Consider the following 12,375-nt stretch of genomic DNA (forward strand, 5'->3'; position numbering starts at 1 on the left):
TTGTAAAACAACACAAATGCAGTAAGCATTCACACTTCGATTTGAAATATGATAAATGAGTCAAAACCGTAGTAAATGCATGTCCTAACAAAACATCAAAGTGCATGTGCCATTAGCGTTAATACTGAGAATATGAATAATTATAATATGTTGATTTATTGCATTGATTAGCCCTCTGAGTGCACCCAATGTGTATCGGTTCCGTAAGGTACTATAATTAGGATTTTCCTTGTTAATTCTACCGTTATTCCAAATTAATAGAACGCCAATCCATTGTAACATTAGGCCCCTACTAGTGCAACAAAACTTCTTGCAAAATCCAGATCTATTCAAACCACAAGCATGAAACTTTCAATTCCACAGAGGCTCTGACGTGGCCTGAAAATGAATAGATTTAGTAAATCTTCAGAACTACAAGAACCAAAATAGTAAAATGAATGGAACAAAAACATTTCAACTGAGGGGGTATGCCATTGAGAAGCAATTGTGTTTTTGTTTTTGTTTTTTGTAAAAAAATGTGTTTAATAATAAAAATCATGGATCTTTATGGTTATTTGGGTCTTTTGGCACATTATTTTCACAACGAAAAAGTGACTTAGCAATGAACTGTTTTCGATAGGCTTTAAGTACATGATCTGATTGCATATTGGGGAAAAAAGCTTTTTTTTCCTTAGGGTCATGTATGGACAAAATGTAACGAGAGTTACCTGAATTTTGACTTTAACATTTGACCGGGGCTTGAGTTGTAAAATGATTGCGGTAGCCTGTGTCTAGCACCTGTATGTCACAAGGGAATAGCAAACGTTCCGCCAGCAATACACAGCATGAGGAGGTATTTAAATCTTTATGTCCTCGTTTGTTTATGCAGTTTACCGATATTAACCTTATTGCAAATCGGCCTCAGAAGTAATTTGTTTAATTCCCTTTCCAAAGTTTTGTAACTGGTTCCAAATATATTCTTTGATAAAATCTACAATTAATTCGACCTATATTTATGTTTAAAAACAGCGCAAGTTTTATTTTGATACTGTAAAAAGTAAAGCCAGTTTATCGTAGAACTGCCCTTTTAGTTACTAACTAATCACTAACGTGCGCTCCTCCACTTCATTGTACGCGCAAGGGAAATAAGTGATTATACAGCAATGAAAGATCGTTTCTTCCGCCATCTGCTCCTTTTAACAAACGAATTGGTGATCAATCTCGGCAAATGTCTCAAACGTTACATTTCAAAAACTATTGCCGCTAGCATATACCCTCTTTATAGCAAAGACAATTTCGGACCTATGGTGTCGCTTGTCTGAAATGATATATTTGTTGTCTTTGACAGACTGACTATAACCCTCGCTCAACCTCGAGTAGTGTTGATCACTGTGAACTCAAAAAGAATATCTTTAAATTCATATGGTTTCGAATAGCCCATTCATAACAGAGCCTGAAAGTTGACCCCTGATGGTGCGCTTCCGGAACCCTTGGATAGGAAAAATAACGTGCAAAGATTTTATAATTGTAATATTTTTCCGTTCAGTTACTTCTTAAAAAATCCAACTTTGAAAAGGGGCTTTGGAAAATATTTGCTAGTATATCAATTTATAGAAACTGAAAAATTATCTGACCTAAAAGAGAAATATTCTGCCAATTATGAAATTTATAAGTTATTATAATTTATAAGTAATAAACTTAAAGCAATATTTTACTTCAATTACGAAAGATTCTAATCTTTTATCTAACCTTTGCTGACAACAACTGCGTGATGCCATTTCAACGAAGTCAGGAACCCATCAACTGCAAGTAGGTAAATCTTTGCAACGTTGTACAATCTCATTTTCACATAAGCACGGGGAGTGAAAACAAACGTGCATGAACAAGGAGACCTGGGTGCGACATCGCCGGACCCGAAAGGTCGTTAATAAAATTCGTTTTTTACCCATCTCCAGGTGACTTTTCCTAAATATTACTTAAAGAAGGCAAAGGTGAAATTCAAACATGAGTGTTTCATGGGGTGGTTTTAGTTACGAATTATTCTCTAAAAATTACCGAACGTAATAGAACGGCCCAACGTAAAATCCCCACAGGAGGACCGCGTGAGGGTTCCGGAAGCTTGCTGCGTGACCTTTTACTTTCAGGCTCTATGTAGCCTTCGAAAGGACGCTTGTAGAACGAGGCAGTCCCAACCTTAACGTCTTTGCTTCACTGATTTACCTGCATTTATTTACTCTCAGACACTCTGTTGACGAGGGAGCAATTTTGCAAATTGTGCTAATTGTTGACTGCGTCTCAAGCTCCCTTTCAATTTGTTTAATGTGACTGAAACAATTAGGCTTCTCAATCTGAAACAGAAATTCATCAGACAGCAATTAATTTGTGCAGAAATATTATTTATTGCTTCCAATTCTAACCACAAGTTCCCAAAGTTGCCTCGCTTTCAGTTTAAGATACCAGTTCGTGAAAGAACCCTAATTAACTTGAAACAATCACTGACCCCTGGAAAATGCACGTTGTTGACAAAAGCCTTAAGTGGGTTCAAAGTGTATGGACTCTGTGCCTGAAGTATTGTCCTTTTCCCTAGCAACAATGCCCCCTTAGGCTGAAGCACCGCGCGCGAAGTGCGTATGTGACTAATGATGACTGTGTTCGGAGAACTCGGGATGGGCATCGTGTATAATATAAGGCTGCAGGGCACGGCATTCGAGAAGCTAATGGCGTTTCTGCAGAAGTCACTGCAGCACCTGACCGGACTACCAACTCTCGTGTATAAACGAAGCTTGTTACAACAAAATGCCACTGCAGGAGGCATGTCAGTAATACATTATAACAGGCATTAGAGTTAAGATGCCGCTTGAGCAGTGTGACGTTGTGTCGTGGGTACAGAAGTGAAAAGGAGTCGGTTGAGCTAGCTTGCGTGAAGTAGATGGGACGGGAAAGAACAAGTATGGAGGATGTCCTTGATGGATTTTTCCACTTTGTGGTTTTTTTCAGCTTGAGTTTTCTGTTGGAAAAAGATCATCGGTTCATATGAAGATCAGGTTACATAATTCCATGCTCAAGTCTGTTGCGTTAAAGTTTGTTTTATAAATACGTGTATTCCAACTTAAAGGTGTGCTATTCGCGTTGGCAGGACCCGTTTATTAACATGGTGTTGTAGCCACCCGACAGATATGGTGTGCTTGCTGGAAGTGAAGAGTTTCATACGAGAAGCTCGGGAATGAGTCACTCTACGTGAAGTCTAACTCGAAATAGATCATCGATCTCTTGCAAAAATGTTGACAATCTTCCATTTTGCAGAAGTCTTCCTAAATACACAAGTATATTTTACACGAACCTACAGAGTTCCTACTCATCCTGAAACCTTTAGTTCCACCCACCCCTGAATTGTCCCACATGAAAGATCATTATTATTACTCGTTCCTCCTTTTGCACATGCTCCAATTAAATTGGATTGCAAAATGGATGCCAATTGCCCGAGCAATTAATGCTGCGGTCTGCAATCATGCAGTTCACCGTCAGGAAGTCTGGGGTAAAGAGAACGATGTACGGCAGAGGCACTGTTACCGAGAAATTAATTTTCTTTGCCTGATGGAACGCATGCAGGTGTCCCTATACATCATTTAGATGTTGGTCCTCTCAACTCGTCTGTAAGGATGGTGAATTGGAGTGAGCCGCTGAGAGGAAACAAATTATACGGCGGCTGTAAACAGAGTAGGCCTACCTACGTGTACAGTAAAATGTGCCTTTCCGCTCCGAGTGGAACAAAAAAGGGCGTGTTTGTTGGTTTGGTTTCTCTTCTTTTGTTTTCTTTTCTTTTGTTTTCTTTTGTTTTCTTTTGTACTCTTTTCTTTTCTTTTCATTTTGGTAATCACCGCATAGGCGTGCCATGAGGCGCGCAAGTATATGCGCATTTGACGCAGAGCACGCTGAATACGCGTAACTAATTTATTTTGGCATGTATCCGGTTCGTAAGTGTGACGTCACTTCAGTTTAAACCACGCCCACTGCTCATGCACTGCACATAGAGTCACATGCATTGATCACCATTTATGTGGAACCATGGAACCGGAAGTTAACGCGCAACTTCTGCGATCGTCCAATGGGAGCCTGCAAATCCTGGCGCGTCTGCCTTCGTGACGAAGTCACCTACGAACCGGATGGTCTTTGCGCACACGCAGAACGCGTGCAAAAAAACCGTGTGTATTAAGCACTTGTCTTTCTTTCGCCGATTGGGGGTAGTCTTCAGCTCGGGCCGGATATGCTTTATGCATTTGACACAACGGAACAGTTTTCAAGGGTTTTTCTGAGGACCAAGCTATGGCCATGACCGAAAGGTCTCTTCGAAATTTAGGGGAGGGTTGTGACATGTATTGGAATCGGTATACACGGCGTTGTGGTTACCATTTCACCAGCTCCCGTTAAATCTAACACTTCGGTCTGTATCGCGTTTGTTGTCGCTTCACTGTCACCTGTACTATCCGTCCGGAGCTGAAATGCACCCCCAATCGAAAAGAAAGACAGGTGGTTAAAAGCGGGTTCTTGCACGCGTTCTGCGTGTACGAAAAGACCATACGTGCCAAAATAAATTCGTTACGCATACTCAGCGTGCTCGGCGTCAAACGCGCATATACTTGCGCGCCTCATGGCACGCCAATACGGTGAGTACCCAAAATACGCCCTCTTTCGTTCCGCTCGGCGAGGATAAGATTAGATAACCGCGAAATTTCAGCAGAAAATAAAAGGAGGCCTCAATACCATAACTCTGATTGAGTTCAAACTTCACGTTTGTAATGATAAGGAGCGTCTTTTTGATGCAAAGTTTTTTAAAAAAATCGAGCCAGGCACAGCCGAGTTCTTTGGCCCCTCCCCCCGGCTGTGAGATGGGCCAAAATAACCCAGATCTTTAAAGGTCAAGTCACAAAGATGTTACATTTACGAACTGGATTTCTAGAGGCATTGATTGCGCTAGGACCTGTATGTGAGAGTACAGCCACGTACCGTTATAATGTGTGAAGTCAGCTGATTAATCTAATTGATACCGACACCTAGTTGAGCGCATGTCTGCAGGTTAACACTAACGTGCCATTTTCAGTTTCAATCCCCTTTTTCCGAAGAAAATTCGTTTCTGGCTTTCCTCCATTTATTTTTATCTCTTTTTTCATTGGCGTAACTATAGGGTGCATTTTACAGGGGGCACTTGGGGACCTTATTTTCTGGAAGGACAAGACGGACTTTCAACACAGATTTTCCTGATCTGATTTTTGAGCGGGGGGGACAGGAAGCCAAAGGCATCGAGTGGGGTGGCCAAGCCCTCATTCTCCCACCCCCTTTAACACCACTGTTTTTTTAAGAAGTGTTCTGTTTTATGCAAGTCAAACTGTCTAGATGGTCTTTCACTGATTTTTAAAGGATTTCACAGTGTATAGCTGTAACCTTTTTTGCTTTTCCAGTGACTTCAACTGTCTGAAATGTATGAAAGAGTGTGACGAATGCGTGGATGCTACTCCGTGTTTCCTGGAGCCTTCTGCCGTGCTATCCACCGTCGTTCTGGCTCTGACAGGCGCCTGTATCCTGGTGTTGCTGGTGCTCATTATTTACACCTGGGTCAATCGAGACAACAAGGTGGGACACTGGTCTGACATTTTTCACTTTGGGCCAGCGGAATCTGTACTCAGCCCCTACAGCTGATTTCGCGAAACTAGGATGAAGGTCGCCTTCCATTATGCACATTTTTGGTCCGTCCCATAACCATGTTTTCCGCGTTTCATTCTGGTTCAATTTGAATGAACGCTCTCCACAACTGACACATGCGGACAGGAGGGGCACTGAAAACGCATCTAATGTGATATGAAAAGGCGCCTTAACTTTGCACCATACTCTACGTGAGCTTTGTGCGACAAAAAGCCACTTGTGAGTTAAATTTGAATAAAATCTGGTACACTGTGTTATCTGACAGCATAGAAACGTAACAATTTGAGTTCCCCAGACTAAAGACACTGTTACTATACCCTGTGATTCGGGGCAAGCCTTTGCATAGCGACCACCATCTCTGGAATAGACACGTTCCTTTGTGCCGTTCTTATCCATTGAGAACAGTGTATTGTTGCAAGGCGTCTCTTTTGTAACTAAGCAAAAGCTTGCCCCCAATCACGAGGTATAGCAACAGTGGTTTTAGTATGGAAAATTCAAGTTGTTATGTTCATGTGAATTTAAAGAACTCAGTGTACCACATTTTATTCAAATTTGACTTGCAAATAGCTTATTGTGTTACGTTGCTGCGCAGTGCACTCTCGATCTACATGCACTTCATGAAAACCTGCACATGCACCGTTTTAATAGTGATAACATTTCAGGCACAAGGACGATCACAGATTTTTGTGACGAGTGTTTTTTATGAGGATTGAAAGTTTTGTTCGCCATTTTGAAATGGTAGAACTGGGGGGGTCTCAATATTCTCTCGCGGGAAAGCAAATATGTTATTACCTTTCATGACGAAGCTGTGAACTTCTTATATTAGGCTGGATAAGCTAAGCAATGACAAGCATTAGGATGGAAACCATAATAACAAAATCTTCCTTTTATGTATGCAATTCCAAAGCCCATTCCCCTCATCGAAAAAAGAGACGCAGAAAGACCCAAAGAGATACACAGAAGGCATCGCCGATAAGTTGCCAACGACCAACAGTGACATAATGATGGCGTCCCTTTTACGGAAACGCAATAATCGTGGCAAAAGATGTCCTTCCGTTACCGTGCAGCTCAACTCTGTACCTTCCAAAGTCCGAAAGAGCGGACCTACGGACTAGGTGTTTCAGCGTAGAAATCACTATCACCCTAAGTTGCAATGGTTTTCAAAGGAGCCCCTTCCATTGGAAACCCGAATGAAATCTTGACCTATTAGAGTCAGGAAATTTCACTCAATCCACATGGCCCCTCTTTTCAATCAGAGGTCGTGCGTGAAGAGCGTGCGTACGCTTCGGAGAGTGTTTACCGAGATTGCACAAGGGGGGTGAGGTTGAAACGTGCAAATGGATGTTGACACGGAATGGACCCATAAAAAGTACATATACATGGAAAGCTTTTGGCGCCTTGTAGTATCCGTCTATTGATACACAGACGTAATATGTGACATCCTAATTCCGCAAATTTACCACACAAAGATGGAAAGACTCTAAAAAGCCATTCCGTTAGAGTCGCACGGTTCGCCCTTGGTCTGCCACTATCGCCACAATTTTCCAAGACTGCGGATTCTCGTACCAATGTGCACTAGGCACGGTATAAAAAGAGGCGCCCCTAAATACATCGGTATGGACGGTCGAGAGCACTGATTTGATTTCAAGCGAAATTGATAATTCGCAATATGACAATTCCTTGGGAACTGCAGACTGTAGAGTTTGGACTCAGTTGGAGTGAGTGCATGTTTTTCAACAATTTTAGTAAACTTTAAGTGGATTTCCTACACTGATATAACCTTTTACATCTTCTACTGAATTGGGAAATTTTTAAATCATGGGCTGAAAGCCTATTTTTGTTCAAAAATACTGTTATCGACATGTCTTAGAGTAATTAGAAAGGGGTATCGGAAGGATATCGAAAATGGGTTGCCGAATAAGCTGTCGTTTCCATACGTTACACCATGTCGAACGCAGATCGTTGAAATTACCTTCAGCTTAAGGCCAATTAAAAAAAAACATATTTTAGCATCCACATCTTGAGGGAGCAGAAAGAAGCGGTCTCTGGTCAGCGTACGCGTCACCGAAGACCCACGCGGCAAAACAAAAGTTTTTGTATTTGGTTCAAAAGCTGCCAAACTTGTTTGATCGACTGAAATCCTGCTTTAGGTGGGTATGGTAGAGTAATATGTACAGTAAAGGCCCTCTTGGCCCCCCATGCATTTAGTCAGGCACTCTTTTTCAGATGACGTCGTTTCTGTATTATGCATTTACATCTGGGAACCAGACAAACGAGGTTGTCTTATGTCCTTTGTACATCTACAAGCCAAAAACGCTTTTAGTAAGGGGGCCAGTCTATAGATAGCGGCGGTACCACTGATCTCTATAGACTGGAGAGGCAGCTCAGCCTTAACTGCCTGTGTGAATTGAAGTGACCGCGCAGCCATCTTATGATATTCAATACAATGGCCTCCAGCTTCAGTCAATTCATTAATTAAAGTGCATTCATGCACGGCGGTAAAGCTGGTGATTTGGAAAATGCAATTGTGTTGAATAGCCTAAGATGGCCGCTCGTTGCTTCAATTCGCAGAGCGGAGCTGCCTATCCCGTGTACAGAGATCAGTGGGCGGTACGTATGGACTACATGGTTCCGTTCCCGTACGGAGTCTCCAGACGTCTTACAGACGTCCTCCGAAAGTAGGGACCGGTACCGTAATTTGTTTTCCTGGGAGGGTTAGGGTAATTATAATAAATGGGCGTATCTGAACCGTTGCGCATGCGTTTTTCGTAGGAAGGTTGGGGGCAATTATCATAATTGCGGTGGGCACACTTTTGAAGATAACATACAACAAAATTGCTTTCTTGGTCAGTTGCATGGTGGCTCAGTTAGAACACGGACCATTTACCCAGGGATGTGCAACTTAAGCTCAGAGATGGTTCGTTCAGTGCGTGTTACGGCTGGCACAATATCAAAGCAGAAATTAAGTTGGATTATGTAACACTTTCTCTAATAATAAAACATATTCCTGTCCACCACTTTGTTTTCTTGTAATATTTTAAGTCAGGGTACACGCTTTCTAAAAAATATGCTGCTCAAGATATTTCACCCTATACATTCTGAGACAAGTGTACCTCAAAATTGGGGAATTTTGCCTCACTAAAGCTTCGTTTTCCCCTGAAGTCGATAAATGAAGAAGATTTATTCGTCAAAACGAATAGATTTAAGCACTGCGTCGGCGCGTCGTCTTGGCATAACCACGCCTGCACTGTAGGCCTACATGCTGCAACTCGTGTCATGTGGTCGCGATTTTTTTCGAGAAAGACGAGAGCGCCTGTAGGGGTAATAGCAATCCATAACACGCAGGGAACCAAGGTCGCACATGTGTTTTCATTGGGCCGCTCGCGGTTACACATCCCTGGGTAAATGGTCCGTGGTTAGAAGAGCGCTTAACTTATTAGCGGCAAAGCAAGGGTTCCAGTCTACATGTTTGAAGTTTTTCGGGGGATTAATTGGTAAGTGGATGTCTTCACGATAGGAAAGTAAAGCCCGAAATTTACCTTCTAGCCTTAGTTTCTCTAAGTGTCCATTAAATTGATCGAGCTTGCAGTTAACCACGCTCATATGATAATTGCCCCTGACCCTCCTAGGAAAATAAATTACGCGGACCGGTAGCGGGTAATGAATCCGGTAGAATTCTGCCGGGTGTTTGTTAATAATTAAACGATGCCCCCTCTAATCACAAATCAAACAGGAGTAATACGTACAGTAAAGGGATTTTTCTCTTCGTTACCGAAAATTGTTCACTTATCTAGAATTTAACGCAATAATCATTGATTTGAAATAAATTGCTGCAAAATGATTTATTAATGATAATCATTGAAAAGTATAATAGTACACCGTGATCGACAAGGGCTTAGCAAGGATATGTATTTGCATTTTGTTCGCGTTTCCTGCTGAAACATGCTAAACCATTGCTAACGGCCTGACAAAAATTTAAATATTCAGCATCCAAATTTGCAAGGCTAATCGCACACGTTAAACCGCAGCTAGCTACCGGTACCTATACAGTGTGTTATTAAAAAAAAAGATTAATTTCTTCTTTTCTTGGACATGGCTTAATATTTTTGAAAATTGGCAAGTACCATTTATTGACTAATGATGTCCTCTTTCTTGTGACACCAAGAAATCCAATTTTTTGTCACAGATTAATGAGCACGAAGCAGTTCAATCAACCATGTCAGAGCTGGTCTTGCACCAGATAGTTGTTTTGGTAAAGAGCGTTGTCTGCCCAGTACAGGGCTTTTGTTGGGACTCTAAATTATGCAATCCTCAGCAGGTTATTTCATTGCACACTCTTTAAAAATTGGAAAGGTTGTTCATTTTCTCAGACCAGTAAAATGCAGCTTACAACTGATCAGCGTGTGTTTGTGGTAACAAAGTGGCTGAGGACTGGAAGCCTCCAGCAAGCAGCAGATGCATTTGGTCAGCGTTTTCCTGACCGTGCCATTCCCACTAAGTCGACAATTTGGAAAAACATTCCAAAGTACCAAAGGGAGGGGACAAGCTTGAATCTCAATAAGGGTTGCTCAGGCTGACGAAGAACATCAGGGTTGTCTGCGACCCGCATGTGTCTGCCAGGAGAAATGGGCTAGGAATTGTTGCAGTTAGGCTGCAGTGAGTCTGGTGCAAGACCAGTTCTGACATGGTTGATTGAAGTGCTTTGTGCTTAGTCATCAGTGACGGTAAATTAGATGTCTTGGTGTCATAAGAAAGAGGACATCATTAGTTAATTCATAATTAGTTTTGAACTACAACATGTTCTTCACATTTGCTCTACTTTGACCTAATATATTATAAGTAATTAAGAGACACTGCACTCGTCATTTGACCTACCACTACGCCCACCTTGCAGATAGACACTATAAGCTCTGAGCAGAAGCACCCCCTCATTGGTTGAAAAGAATAATGTTGGTCGGGCGTGTTTATTTTGTTGGTAGTGATGCGACTGCAGTGTTTACGCTTCATAGTCCGTCGCTAAATTGCGTCCACTCTTGGTCCAGCTCGAGGCCCGTAGAATAACAACTAGCTTTCCATATTCATTGGCGTATCCAGGACCAGATTTTCATCAGACCAAACTGTTTTGGGGAGGGGCGAAAAAAATGGAAATTTCTATATGTAACCTTCCATGACCTTTTTAAGGGGTGAGGTTAAATGGGAGGGGGGATACGCTTTGTGGAAGCTTGCTGCTTAAGCTTAGGTAATCTTCGCCTGCATGACCTGTCTGACAAAAGAATCAAAACATTTGATCTTGTGAAAATTCTATCGAGATTCATTCTTTTGTATTCGTTGTCCTCAGGCAAGGCGTCCACAAAGATTGTGATTTGTGTCTATTTCCATTTTAAAATTATGGAGGGTATCGGGAGGCTCATGGTTCACGATTTCAAACTATATTATCTAATTTCGTGTCTATTGAGGGCCAACGTTTATTCTAAAGCTTAGTTATTGCTCCCTCCATCAAATCAAACTAAAAGGTCTTGCCTCTGTGCCGTGTTAATATGGACAAACTGGCGTAATCGGAAGTCCTGCTTGGCCTAAATTGCTGGATCACATGTTAATGTGTATTAGCCGAAAGCCGATATACCTAGGGATTTGTGAGGATGGTTTTGATTCCAGTCAGTAGGCCTACTACTTGCGCGGATATTGACGAATGATGTAACGTATTCGTATGTTAATTAAAATAAAACACATGCGCGCGCATGTTGAGGGAACAAAGAATCAACGAAAAGACTTCGTATCATTCATGAAGTGTGCCACAGCATGATCTTTTTTTTTACATTCCATTCTCTAAGCTCGAAGCCTTGTTTGGTCACTGCAAATATATTTGCTCTTCATCGGAGCAAATTTAGTCGAAGTCTGACGTGTCACATTTCGTTTGCCCTCTGTAATTAATAAGCCAATGTACACAAGCGACGGTAATGACATTTCATTCGCGCTCGTTATGTTAAAGAACCAGACACCAGACTTCTCTTTGTTGTATTGCTTGAAACATATTAAGTACTGGATGCAGCCAATTAATTTTGATTTTTAAATTTAAAAGCTTCAAAAATACCATAAAGGTTGGTCTTGGATACTGATGATAAAACCTCTGCATAAAAACGTTCTGTTTATTTCAACGTGCAGGTATTCAAAGCTGCCAGCCCCGGTTTGCTGTACGTCTTCCTCATTGGGTCGGCTGTTATGTATACGGAGGTGAGTGTACTAATTTGACCGTGCACGTCATCAAAAAAAATCAGTGTTCCATTTGCCGGTCCATTCGTATGAAAAAAAATCTCATTAAACTTTACTGTGATTTTACTAAGTACCTGTATATGATAGTGTCCTTTGCCATCACAGAAGTTACATTTGGAGTTGAAAAGTGTATCATAAAATCACAGTTAAGCGGAAGACAAAATCCGTCTCCATGCTCGTTTTGGGATGCCTCATTGACGGCAGCCTGTTTCCATTCGTATATTAATCCGGCCTGAGTGCGGAACTGCTGCAATGAAAGTCCTCAGATTAGTCAATTGTGATTGTTCAGAGAAGTTATTTAATAGGTTATTCTCAACAGCCTGAACAATGAATCTGCAGTGCTAGGGGGAAAGGAAGGAAGGAGAAGAAGAAATGGCTTTCTGGCCAAAGGGGACCTCGTCAAGTTAAGACCATGCACAAAATTCATTT

At 41.6% G+C, this 12,375-nt stretch overlaps 1 protein-coding gene across 1 annotated transcript in view; it reads left to right on the forward strand.

Moving 5' to 3' along the window:
- LOC110986111 (putative G protein-coupled receptor CG31760) overlaps positions 1–12,375 on the forward strand; it is a 36,827-nt gene that overhangs the window by 12,123 nt on the left and 12,329 nt on the right. The window contains exons 4-5 of the mRNA XM_022247754.2: positions 5,436–5,607; positions 11,839–11,907. Coding sequence (XP_022103446.2) covers positions 5,436–5,607; positions 11,839–11,907 — 241 coding nt within the window. The remainder of the gene's footprint in view (positions 1–5,435; positions 5,608–11,838; positions 11,908–12,375) is intronic.

This window comes from Acanthaster planci, linkage group LG06, assembly GCF_054643075.1.
Source record: "Acanthaster planci isolate LZ-2023a linkage group LG06, COTS_SCS, whole genome shotgun sequence".
Taxonomy (NCBI): Eukaryota; Metazoa; Echinodermata; class Asteroidea; order Valvatida; family Acanthasteridae; genus Acanthaster; species Acanthaster planci.